Genomic DNA, 13,244 nt, shown 5'->3' on the forward strand with positions numbered 1-13,244 from the left:
TGCTCTACCAACTGTTCCATCACCATTCCTGTCCCCCTGAGACTGACTGTTTGCTGTTCCCCTCTCATCCACCCACCCTCCCCCGTCTCCTACAAATTCTTCTCCTCTTCTCCCTGTTAACTCATCCCTTCTTCTCTCTCTCCTTAGATCCCCCAGGTGAGTTACGCTTCCACGGCCCCGGAGCTGAGCGACAACACACGTTATGACTTCTTCTCGCGCGTGGTGCCCCCAGACACCTACCAGGCCCAGGCCATGGTGGACATCGTCAAGGCCATGCGCTGGAACTACGTCTCCACCGTGGCGTCAGAGGGCAACTACGGAGAGAGCGGCGTGGATGCCTTCATACAGAAGTCTCGAGAGGATGGTTAGTGGGTTCTCTGTGCTTTTGTTCTGTTCATTCATCATTCCTCTTGCCATATGAACTGAGGATGACGCAATAGAAGATGGCCCCTAGTGGTCGGGCTGACCTTTTTTCCTTGGGTTTGTCTTCTGAACGTACATTTACATTTGACATTTTAGTCATTTAGCAGACGCTCTTATCCAGAGCGACTTACAGTAGAGTGCATACATTTTATTACATTTTTTACATACTGAGACAAGGATATCCCTACCGGCCAAGAGCAGACGCTCTTACCCAGAGCGACTTACAGTAGAGTGCATACATTTTATTACATTTTTTACATACTGAGACAAGGATATCCCTACCGGCCAAACCCTCCCTAACCCGGACGACGCTATGCCAATTGTGCGTCGCCCCACGGATCTCCCGGTTGCGGCCGGCTGCGACAGAGCCTGGGCGCGAACCCAGCCCAGCCTGGGCGTGAACCCAGAGACTCTGGTGGCGCAGCTAGCACTGCGATGCAGTGCCCTAGACCACTGCGCCACCCGGGAGATTCGAGGAACGTAGGAGTCCATATGCTGTACACATCTCACCCAAAACAACGACCTGCACCAATACATACAAGGATATTTATTTATTACCTTTATTTAACTAGGCAAGTCAGTTAAGAACAAATTCTTATTTACAATGACAGCCTACCAGGACACAGTGGGTTAACTGCCTTGTTCGGGAGCAAAACAACAGATTTAATTACTTTTTTTTTTCTTCTTGTCAGCTCGGGATTTGATCCAGCAAAATTTCAATTACTGGCACAACACACCACTAGGCTACCTGGCACCCATAGCTTCTATCAAGGTTTGAACTCAGGATTCAGAGTCCTGAGTGCTAACCATTACACCATAGAACCATGTGCAATATCACTTCTCACAAACCATTGAATGTGGGTGGAATACTAAATTGACATATGGAAAATATAACTTCAATCCAAACTTGAGATATGCATCTTGGCTTACTTTTACATTTCAATTTCCTTTTGCATTTTAATTCCCCATGGTTGGTTGGAAATATAAGTATTTAATTGAATTCAATTCTTGATGTGTGATATGGTACGTATATCTTTGGCTACCAGGGGATTTGCTGAATATCAAGTGCACAATCAAATTGTCCAGAGAGATAAATCTGTTGCATAGTATGAATGTGGTCTCACAATATAGAAATAAATACTGTAAGTCTGTAATAACTCATGGTCCACTTATAGCCTCACGGGTGTTTTGAATGCAACATGACTAAAATAAGCTCAGAAGTTGGTGTGTGTGTATTAATGAGTAGATCAGGGCTATTCAGTATCTAGAGAACCCCTTCCTTGTACTCCGACATTCTGAAAGTGAGCACCTAGTTCACTTCTCTCTTTCTTTTTAGAGAAGCTTAGGTGTCAAGTGCCCTTTCACCTTGATCCTATACAACGGCCTGATTTATTCTCTTCTTTTTATCAACATGCGACTGCAAAAGCACGAAGAGAGTGTTGAGGTTAAGTATATTTATTTTGGTGTGGCCAGCATGTAAGAGTGTTGAGGTTAAGTGTTGTAGTCAATCACATCAGCCTCAAAAGCACTAAGAGAGTGTTGAGGCTAAGTGTTGAAATCAACACATCAGTCTCAAAAGCACGAAGAGAGTGTTGAGGTTAAGTGTTGAAGTCAATCACACCAACCTCACTCTATGATGAGTCAGAAATAGGCGACAGTATGAATTAAATATGGCCTACACCTACTTTACATTTGGCCATTGTTCTTGCCTTACAGTTCTGATTCAGGGGTGTGCTTGTTGACAAACTTTGCAATGCATTACACAATCTGCCAATACTCTCTTACCAACTCGATCATCAAAACCCGAAACATAAAAGCTCTCTATAGGCCTTTTCCTAGACATGTGGGTGTATTTCTGCATTCAAGTAGGCGGTAACAAACAACTCTGACAGCATTGCACATAGCCACCTGTTTACAAAAGCTAACTGTCAGTAAGTTGAATATTAAATTAGCGTTTTGTCACTTGTGCACAGCAACAACACTTGTCGAGGTACGACATTTTATATTCAACTTTCAACTGCCACAGTACAAGCTCTGTAAGTTCTACAAGCTTTATTGTTTCCCTACAGTCCATTAACACAGAAAACAGAGATCATCTGGATATCTCTGGGACAGTGTAGTAGAGAAACGTAGGTCCCTCAAGAATTAGAAACAGAAGGAGTCAGAACCAATAAACTAGGTTTAATTCGAGGAGTGCGAACAATGGAGCAGGCAATAAGATACATTGGTGTGTCCTAACACAGGCATTTCACTACACCAAAACCAGGTATTTAACCAACTGCAGATACAGTATGTGATTGAGTATAAGGTAGCCTACATTATGCTAATGAATTACAGGTATATTATGCTATTATATTAACATTATAATACATTGCATATACAAAGTGCTTTTCTAGAACCCAAAGAAGACGCTTTACGTAATACATCAATAAGGTAGCCTAATGGGTTTTACATACTGTAGGTTTAGCATATTCATGAAAGATTTTATAGCAACAGTACCTTTCACTATGGCTAGCTGTCACACCTGTGCAATGTTGTTCTCTGTGCGAAGAATTGCTCTGAAATTATAGGATTGTGTCATGACTATTGAGCAAAAAAGGTTGATTAAGTTTTGTGTTGGAATCCCTTGGCCATTTATCTCTGTCAATCAAGCCTAAAATGTTGTTCATACAAGCTGGCTTGGTTGGCAGAATCCAGTATACAGGTGTAGACATTGTTCTGCTCAACATCCACAGAAATAAATAAGGATGTCTATAGTAACACAGATGACACATTAAAAGCTAGACACAAAACCATTTTTATCACTACAATAAAAACAATAAAAAGAAGCGCGAGTGAAAAGTGACTGCCATTAGTCAATTTAAGAGCTCTCTCTCTCTCTCTCTCTCTCTCTCTCTCTCTCTCTCTCTCTCTCTCTCTCTCTCTCTCTCTCTCTCTCTCTCTCTCTCTCTCTCTCTCTCTCTCTCTCTCTCTCTCTCTCTCTCTCTCTCTCTCTCTCTTTCTTTCTTTCTCCCGCCCCACCACTTCTCTCCTCCAGTCTCCCTCTCTACCCCTCCACACCAATCCGTCAGTCTCTCCCAGTCCCTCCAAGGAGAGTCACCGTACTTGATTGACTAAGCAGAACGGAAATTAAATGTAGGAGACCTTGGGGTGGCCTAGTCATGTCCCTGACTGTCCCTGTCCCTGGCTTGCACTTGGCTGGGAAGGCAGCGGTGGACTGAGACAGACTTGGCCTTAGGTACCCATCATCAATTTACCCTACTAGCATTCTCATCCCCTTGACTAAACTTTAAATCACCCAACCCACCAATCACTGCCGACTACGTGTAGTGGAATGTATATGAAAACCTATTTTTATGACGTCCACGACAAGGCTGAAATAATCCATGGAGATTGAAATGGACACAGTATTTGTGATTCCTGCGATGCAACTGAGAGATTAAGTATTCCAAACTTGTTTTGGATTAAGTGTCATCCCTTCTTTTTGAAGTGAACTTTGCAATTTTGTGCACTGCAAGGGCTGTTAATCAGACTATTATGTCCCCGTATGTGTAGTAGCCATCACATGCTGCTGGGAAAACATTGTATGAGGACAGGCGCAATGATTAGAGGTATCCCTGGAGTTGGGGGCAGGGATATGGATGAGAATCTTTTGCTTTAGAAACTAATCCCCATGTACATGGGGCTTTTGGCAGACCGTTCTGATCATATACATTAAAGGATAATTATCTCATAGAAACTATAGATGATACATTTTAGATACCTCTCACTCTGAACAAAGTCTGTTTCTTTTCAACTAAGTATGAACCTTTATAAAGGTCAGTCAGAGCTTCTTCTAAATCACTTCCCATATGGACCTGAGCTGGATCATGTGCCAAGAGAGTGAGCAGAACACTGTGTGTGTGTGTGTGTGTGTGTGTGTGTGTGTGTGTGTGTGTGTGTGTGTGTGTGTGTGTGTGTGTGTGTGTGTGTGTGTGTGTGTGTGTGTGTGTGTGTGTGTGTGTGTGTGTGTGTGTGTGTGTGTGTGTGTGTGTGTGTGTGTGTGTGTGTGTCTGTGTCTGTGTGTGTGTGCACCCGCATGTGGCGGGGGTCATTGAGGGGTGCTGTTAAGAGGCTTTTATTATATAATAAATGTATAGAATGCAAACATGTTGTGACACAGGCAGGGCATGGCAGTGGTAGTAAACTGTAGGCTATTAGGGCCAAACCTGTTGAGAGCCATCTTTGACCGCAGACGAGACACTCTTTGGCGCAGAGCTGTTGACTACTGTGGAACCATGCCTTAAGAGATGTCATCTATCAAGTTAATGAAACACAATGTCAATAAAGACCCTAACGAGATTCCAGCAAGCCATTAGGTTGTCTGACATCAACATGAGAAACTCTCCTGACGGAGTCACTGTCTGCATGTGTATTTGTATTTATTATGGATCCCCATTAGCTGCTTCCAAAGCAGCAGCTACTCTTCCTGGGGTCCAGCAAAAATAAGGCAGTTTATACAGTTTTAAAACATTACAATACATTCACAGATTTCACAACACACTGTGTGCCCTCGGGCCCCTACTCCACCACTACCACATATCTACAGTACTAAATCCATGTGTATGTATCATGTGTCTGTGTGTGTGTGTGTGTGTGTGTGTGTGTGTGTGTGTGTGTGTGTGTGTGTGTGTGTGTGTGTGTGTGTGTGTGTGTGTGTGTGTGTGTGTGTGTGTGTGTGTGTGTGTGTGTGTGTGTGTGTGTGTGTGTGTGTGTGTGTGTTGCTTCACAGTCCCTGCTGTTCCATAAGGTGTTTTTTTATCTGTTTTTTAAATCTAATTTTACTGCTTGCGTCAGTTACTTGATGTGGAATAGAGTTCCATGTAGTCATGGCTCTATGTAGTTCTGTGTCCCTCCCATAGTCTGTTCTGGACTTGGGCACTGTGAAGAGACCTCTTGTGGCATGTCTTGTGGGGTATGCATGGGTGTCCGAGCAGTGTGTCAGTAGTTTAGACAGACAGCTCGCTGCATTCAACATGTCAATACCTCTCATAAATAAAAGTAGTGATGAAGTCAATCTCTCCTCCACTTTCAGTCAGAAGAGAATGACATGCATATTATTAATATTAGTTCTCTGTGTACATCCAAGGACCAGCAATGCTGCCATGTTCTGAGCCAATTGCAATTTTCCTAAGTAATTCTTTGTGGCACCTGACCACACGACTGAACAGTAGTCAACAAAACTAGGACCTGTAGGACCTGCCTTGTTGATAGTGTTGTTAAGGCAGAGCATTGCTTTATTAAAGACAGACTTCTCCCCATCTTAGCTACTACTGCATCAATATGCTTTGACCATGACAGTTTACAATCTAATGTTACTCCAAGCAGTTTAGTCATTTCAACTTGCTCAATTTCCACATTATTTATTACAAGATTTAGTTGAGGTTTAGGGTTTAGTGAGTGTTTTTTTCCAAATACAATGCTTTTAGTTTTAGAAATATTTAGGGATATCTTATTCCTTGCCACCCACTCTGAAACTAACTGCAGCTCTTTGTTGAGTGTTGCAGTCATTTCAGTCGCTGTAGTAGTTGACGTGTATAGTGTTGAGTCATCCGCATCGTACAGTAGAATCTCTGGCTTTACTCAAAGTCAGTGGCATGTCGTTAGTAAAATTGAAAAAAGCAAGGGGCCTAAATAGCTAACTTGTGTGCAGAATCAAACGTTGTGCCCAGGGTTCTTTCAGAACATTTTCAGAATGTATATAGAAACATTAATAAGCAACTGAAACTTTGATAGAGGTCAATATGGGGATTTTTAATTATACTGTAGGGATTGTATTCACATAAAATTTACTCAGAACTGCCCATTGAATGACAATCGGTAAACAATGAATATGATAAAAGAAAATCACATAAACTGAACACCTCATATCTCCCTAGAAGACAAATCACCCAACGAGGCAGTCTGTAATCTAATCCACCATAAATCCATACAACAGATAGGAACATCAGAGTCTGCAGCTAACTATCGAGGCATTCTGTAACCTAATCCACTATAAATCCATACAACAGATAGCAGCAGATGTTCCATATGACCTTTTACTCACAACCATTCACCCTAGTTAAATAAAGGTTAAATAAAAAATAAAAACCTGATGCTATGGTCATTTATGTCTTCATTTACGGTCAGACATTACACTATTGTCTGCCTAACCCTCCAGATGTGTCCTGTTGTAATTCATTTAGACAATTACATGCCTGTTCTTAAATTGGGCCAGACGGACAGAACAGCCACCCTGACCGTGTCTCTCAGGCATGTCTATGACACAGGGAATGACCGTGCTTCTCAGGCATCTCTATGATACAGTGAATGACCGTGCCTCTCACGCATCTCTATGGCACAGGGAATGACCGTGCTTCTCAGGCATCTCTATGATACAGTGAATGACCGTGCCTCTCAGGCATCTCTATGATACAGTGAATGACCGTGCCTCTCACGCATCTCTATGGCACAGGGAATGACCGTGCCTCTCAGGCATCTCTATGAATGTGAATGACTGTGTCTAGAGAGATTATGACATGCCGGTAGAGGCACAGTAGAAGCCAAGTAGCTGGACAAGTATGATTGTTTTGTACTCTGTTTTGACTAAACTTACCAGTGTTGGGGTCAATTCAATTTAATTTCCAGTCAATTGAGGAGGCAGACTCAATTCCAGTTATCTTTAATGCTTTTCAATGAGAAGAATTTGGAGTTTGGTTTGAGTTCTGAATTGTCTGGAATTTAAAATAAATTTACCACCACCCTGATACTGACATTAGTATAAGTCATTAATGTTTGTAGATGTACAGTACAAGTCAAACTTTCGGACACACCTACTCATTCCATGGTTTTTCTTTATTTTTACTATTTTCTAAATTGTAGAATAATAGTCAAGACACCAAAACTATGAAATAACACATATGGAATCATGTAGTAACCAAAAAAGTTTAAACAAATCAAAATATATTTGAGATTGTTCAAAGTATCCACCCTTTGCCTTGATGACAGCTTTCCAAACTCTTGGTATTCTCTCAACCAGCTTCATGAGGCTGTCACCTGGAATGCATTTAACAGTTAATTTAACAATTAACAGGTGTGCCTTGTTAAAAGTTAGTTTGTGGAAATTCTATCCTTCTTAATGCATTTGAGCCAATCAGTTGTGTTGTGACAATGTAGTGGTGGTATACAGAAGATAGCACTATTTTGTAAAATGACCAAGTCCATGTTATGGCAAGAAAAGCTCAAATAAGCTAAGAGAAACGACAGTCCATCATGACATGAAGGTACGTCAATCCGGAAAATCTCAAGAACTTTGTAAGTTTCTTCAAGTGCAGTCGCAAAAAACATTCAAGCGCTTTGATGAAACTGGCTCTCATGAGGGCTGCCACAGGAAAGGAAGACCCAGAGATACCTCTGTTGCAGAGGATAAGTTCATTAGAGTTAACTGCAGCTCAGATTTTAGCCAAAATAAATGCTTCACAGAGTTCAAGTAACAGACACATCTCAACATTAACTGTTCAGAGCAGACTGCGTAAATCAGGCCTTCGTGGTCAAATTGCTGCAAAGAAACCACTACTAAAGGACACCAATAAGAAGAAGATACTTGCTTGGGCCAAGAAACACAAGCAATGGACATTTGACCTGTGGAAATCTGTCGTTTGGTCTGATGAGTCCAAATTTGAGATTTTGGGTTCCAACCGTCATTTCTTTGTGAGACGCAGGCGAACGGATGATCTGCGCATGTGTGGTTCCCACCGTGAAGCATGGAGGAGGAGTTGTGAGGAGTTGTGATGGTGTGCTGTGCTGGTGACACTGTCTGAGATTTATTTAGAATTCAAGGTACACTTAACCGGCATGGCTACAACAGCATTCTGCAGCGATACGCCATCCCATCTGGTTTACTATCATTTGTTTTTTTAACAGGACAATGAACCAACACACCTCCAGGCTGTGTAAGGGCTATTTGACCAAGGAGGCGAGTGATGGATTGCTGCATCAGATGACCTGACCTCCGCAATCACTCGACCTGTCACGCCCTGACCTTAGAGATCCTTTTTATGTCTCTATTTTTGGTTTGGTCAGGGTGTGAGTTGGGGTGGGCATTCTATGTTGTGTGTTCTATGTTTTCTGTTTTGTGTGAGTGCCTGACAGAACTGTTGCGTTTTGTTTCACTTTTGTTTTTTGTTTCAGTGTTCAGGCTATATTAAAACATCATGAACACGTACCACGCTGTGCTTTGGTCTACTCCTTCTTCCTCAGACGAACATCGTTACAGAACTACCCACCACCAAAGGACCAAGCAGCGTGGTGGAATGGACTGGAATGGGAGGAAATCTTGGACGGCAAGGGCACAGCCGGGAGAGTATCGCCGTCCTAAAGAGGAGCTGGAGGCAGCTAAAGCGGAGCGGCGACGCTACGAGGAGTTGGCTCGAGGAAACGTGCACGAGAGGCAGCCCCAGAATTTGTTTTGGGGGGGGGCACACGAGGAGATTGGCGGAGTCAGGTAGGAGACCTGAGCCAACTCCCCGTGCTTACCGTGGCGAGCGTCGTACTGGTCAGGCACCGTGTTATGCGATGGAGCGCACGGTGTCTCCAGTACGTGTTCTTAGCCCGGTGCGCTATATCCCAGCTTCTCGCATCGGCCGGGCTAGGGTGGGCATCGAGCCAGGACGGAGTGTGCCAGCCCTGCTCTCCAGGCCTCCAGTGCGTCTCCTCGGTCCGGGTTATCCTGCGCCAGCCCTACGCACGGTGTCCCCGGTTTGCCAGCACAGCCCTGTGCGGCCTGTTCCAGCTCCCCGCACTTGCCGGGCTACAGGGGGGATCCAGCCAGGACGAGTTGTGCTAGCTCTGCGCTCGAGACCGCCAGTGCGCCTCCACGGCCCAGTGTATCCGGTGCCTCGGCCAAGGCCTCCTGCATGTCTCCCCAGCCTGGGGAGTCCTGTGCCTGTGCTAAGTCCTAACCCTCCTGCATGTCTCCCCAGCCTTATGTTCCTTCTCCCAGAGCCAGGCCTCCTGTGTGTGTCTCTACTCCAGTGGTGATCCATGGCACGAAGCCTCCAGTGATGATCCATGGCAAGAAGCCTCCAGTGATGATCCATGGCATGAAGCCTCCAGTGATGATCCATGGCACGAAGCCTCCAGTGATGATCCATGGCAAGAAGCCTCCAGTGATGATCCATGGCACGAAGCCTCCAGTGATGATCCATGGCACGAAGCCTCCAGTGATGATCCATGGCACGAAACCTCCGGTGATGATCCATGGCAAGAAGCCTCCAGTGATGATCCATGGCACGAAGCCTCCAGTGATGAACCATGGCACAAAGCCTCCAGTGATGATCCATGGCAAGAAGCCTCCAGTGATGATCCATGGCACGAAGCCTCTAGTGATGATCCATGGCACAAAGCCTCCAGTGATGATCCATGGCAAGAAGCCTCCAGTGATGATCCATGGCATGAAGCCCCCAGTGATGATCCATGGCACGAAGCATCGATCCCCAGTCCAGCGACGATCCCCAGTCCGGAGCCTCCAGCGACGATCCCCAGTCCGGAGCTGCCAGAGTCTCCCTCCTGTCCGGAGCTGCCAGAGTCGCCCTCCTGTCCGGAGCTGCCAGAGTCGCCCTCCTGTCCGGAGCTGCCAGAGTCGCCCTCCTGTCCGGAGCTGCCAGAGTCGCCCTTTTGTTTTTTGTTTCAGTGTTCAGGCTATATTAAAACATCATGAACACGTACCACGCTGCGCTTTGGTCTACTCCTTCTTCCTCAGACGAACATCGTTACACGACCTCAACCCAATTGCGATGGTTTGGGATGAGTTGGACGGCAAAGTGAAGGAAAAGCAGCCAACATGTGCTCAGCATATGTGGGAACTACTTTAAGACTGTTGGAAAAGCATTCCTCATGAAGCTGGTTGAGAGAATGCCAAGAATGTGCAAAGTTGTCAAAGCAAGGTGTGACTACTTTGGAGAATCTCAAATATAAAATATATTTTGGTTCGTTTAACCATTTTTAAGTTAATACATGATTCCATATGTGTAATTTCATAGTTTTGATGTCTTCACCATTATTATTCAATGTAGAAAATTGTAAAAATTAAGAAATATCCTTGAATGAGTAGGTGTGTCCAAACTTTTGATTGGTACTGTAGATTTGGAATGACTGATTAAATCAACAGCAATAGAACAATAAAGTAACAGTTTGTTCTACATGGGGAAAGCCTGGAAAGAATGGTCAATTTATCCTGAAGTACTGTGAGGAGGCTGCACAAATTGGCCACAAAATAGGTTGTGAATCACTATAGATAAGGTTAGCGTCAGCGTCAGCGTCAGCTAATATATGACTATAATTTTTGGGAAAATTAAGAGATGAAAATAGGCTGTGGCTGGTTGGTAGTCTGGCTGGCTGTGGGAGAGATCAACATTAAGTGGGCACCCAATCACTCGGCTGCTCCATCGTGTGCCCAGGAATGCAGTTTTGATTCGATTTGTGGTTACCAAATTGCATTTACCAACAGGAGAGGCAATCAATTTGGAGGGGAAGAGCAGAAAATGAAACATATTAAAGGGTCGAAAATGTATGAGATAATTGGACAATCCATACATGGAATGGTGATACGACTCTGAAACATCCTGGCCACTGGGACAATGAGAATGGAAACAAGAATTGGAGTAGAGCGTGTGTGTGCGTCCGTTTCTGTTTGTACAGTATGGATGCATGCGCACGTCTTTGTGGGTGGGTGGTTTGTAGGCGGAAGTGACTAAATGTTTTCCATTGCAATAATAACTCATTAAGAAAGGAAAGGGTTTTTGTGAAACAGAATCAGAAGATTATGGAAATTGATCAACTCATGCAGCTAATCTGGATTACAATTCTACGGTTCCAACTGCTTCTCATTAGAACAAATTTAGAGCACTTTTGTAAACGGGATCAGATTTAGAGCGTACACTAATCGACTTCATATCGTTAAAATCAAGCAGGACAATTCAGATATTATTTGTATTATTATTAAACTTTTTTTACATTAAGTAACTGAAATACTTAAAGGATATCTGTATCTTTTGTGTCATTTAGTAAATTATGTAATATTCTATAATACTAACATAATATTCTGTAATATTCCCTAATTCTACAGAAATACTACTGTATATTTGATCTGAGAATATACTATTAACTAAATGTAAAGATGATGTCCATTGAAGGCCGCGAGTTTGCGTAAAAGTTAAGTTATTGAAATTCTTACAGTGGTCTTGACTGGTGGAAAATGTAATTACTATACAGCCTAAACACAGCCAGAGGTTCTAACGTTAATAGTTAATACTTCTCCCAAAATTGGACTGGTTTGAGTCCTTACAATAACTTAGTTTGTTTCAGTTGGGTTGTTTAAATGGTAATTCAACATTAACAACATGTTCTCAGTGCTGAGAAGTTAAAGAGGACATACACACATCCTCTGTTGCTTTCCCTATAGGAGGGGATGGCGCACGATACAAACTCCCACAGAATAGCCATGAATTACCTTGGAACACAGATCCTTTGTCTACAGTACACAACAAGGTCTGGGATCAATTCCATTCCAATTCCGTTCTGTCACTACAGGAAGGGAATTCAAATTCTATTCATGCTTTGAAAAACCCCTTTTTGAAGATAAATGGCATTTTTTCCCATTCATGAATTGAATGTCAATGCATCTCCTGAATGGAATAAATTGAAATGGGATTGACCCTAACCCTGCTGCATAATCCCTACAGGGTGAAGATAAATTCTGCATCTACTTCCACACACACACACACACTGTGTGACAAAACCTCCACTATATTGTGAGTGGGCTTTGAAGGTCTGAGACGGGTGCAACAAGTGGCCTCAATGGATTATGAAAAATACGTCACAAAAATGTCTAGAATAGAAAAATAAGTACTACTGCCATACCCATAACCATACATTCCCAATCTCCTCTTGATCAGGTATGGCTGGATGAAAGCCCCTGTTAAGTGGAGGAAAAACAAGTCAAACTATCTATCAGGACCTCATTGTGCAGCAAAACCCAAATGGAATTAATGTGAGCACCTGAATCCCATTATGGTTGAACACCTGAATCCCATTATGGTTGAACACCTGAATCCCATTATGGTTGAACACCTGAAGCCCATTATGGTTGAACACCTGAAACCCATTATGGTTGAACACCTGAAGCCCATTATGGTTGAACACCTGAAGCCCATTATGGTTGAACACCTGAATCCCATTATGGTTGAACACCTGAAGCCCATTATGGTTGAACACCTGAAGCCCATTATGGTTGAACACCTGAAGCCCATTATGGTTGAACACCTGAAGCCCATTATGGTTGAACACCTGAAGCCCATTATGGTTGAACACCTGAAACCCATTATGGTTGAACACCTGAAGCCCATTATGGTTGAACACCTGAAGCCCATTATGGTTGAACACCTGAAGCCCATTATGGTTGAACACCTGAAGCCCATTATGGTTGAACACCTGAAGCCCATTATGGTTGAACACCTGAAGCCCATTATGGTTGAACACCTGAAGCCCATTATGGTTGAACACCTGAAACCCATTATGGTTGAACACCTGAAGCCCATTATGGTTGAACACCTGAAGCCCATTATGGTTGAACACCTGAAGCCCATTATGGTTGAACACCTGAAGCCCATTATGGTTGAACACCTGAAGCCCATTATGGTTGAACACCTGAAGCCCATTATGGTTGAACACCTGAAACCCATTATGGTTGAACACCTGAAACCCATTATGGTTGAGCACATGAATCAGTGTCCCCAGTAGCCTAT

The 13,244-nt window shown here is 43.4% G+C and overlaps 1 protein-coding gene across 2 annotated transcripts in view; it reads left to right on the forward strand.

Moving 5' to 3' along the window:
- Positions 1-13,244, forward strand: part of LOC139542599 (metabotropic glutamate receptor 4-like) — a 277,141-nt gene that overhangs the window by 156,531 nt on the left and 107,366 nt on the right. For both annotated transcript variants that reach the window (XM_071348230.1, XM_071348238.1), the window contains exon 3: positions 148-364. In XM_071348230.1, the coding sequence (XP_071204331.1) occupies positions 148-364 (217 nt within the window). The remainder of the gene's footprint in view (positions 1-147; positions 365-13,244) is intronic.

The sequence above is a fragment of the Salvelinus alpinus genome, chromosome 2 (assembly GCF_045679555.1).
Source record: "Salvelinus alpinus chromosome 2, SLU_Salpinus.1, whole genome shotgun sequence".
NCBI lineage: Eukaryota > Metazoa > Chordata > Actinopteri > Salmoniformes > Salmonidae > Salvelinus > Salvelinus alpinus.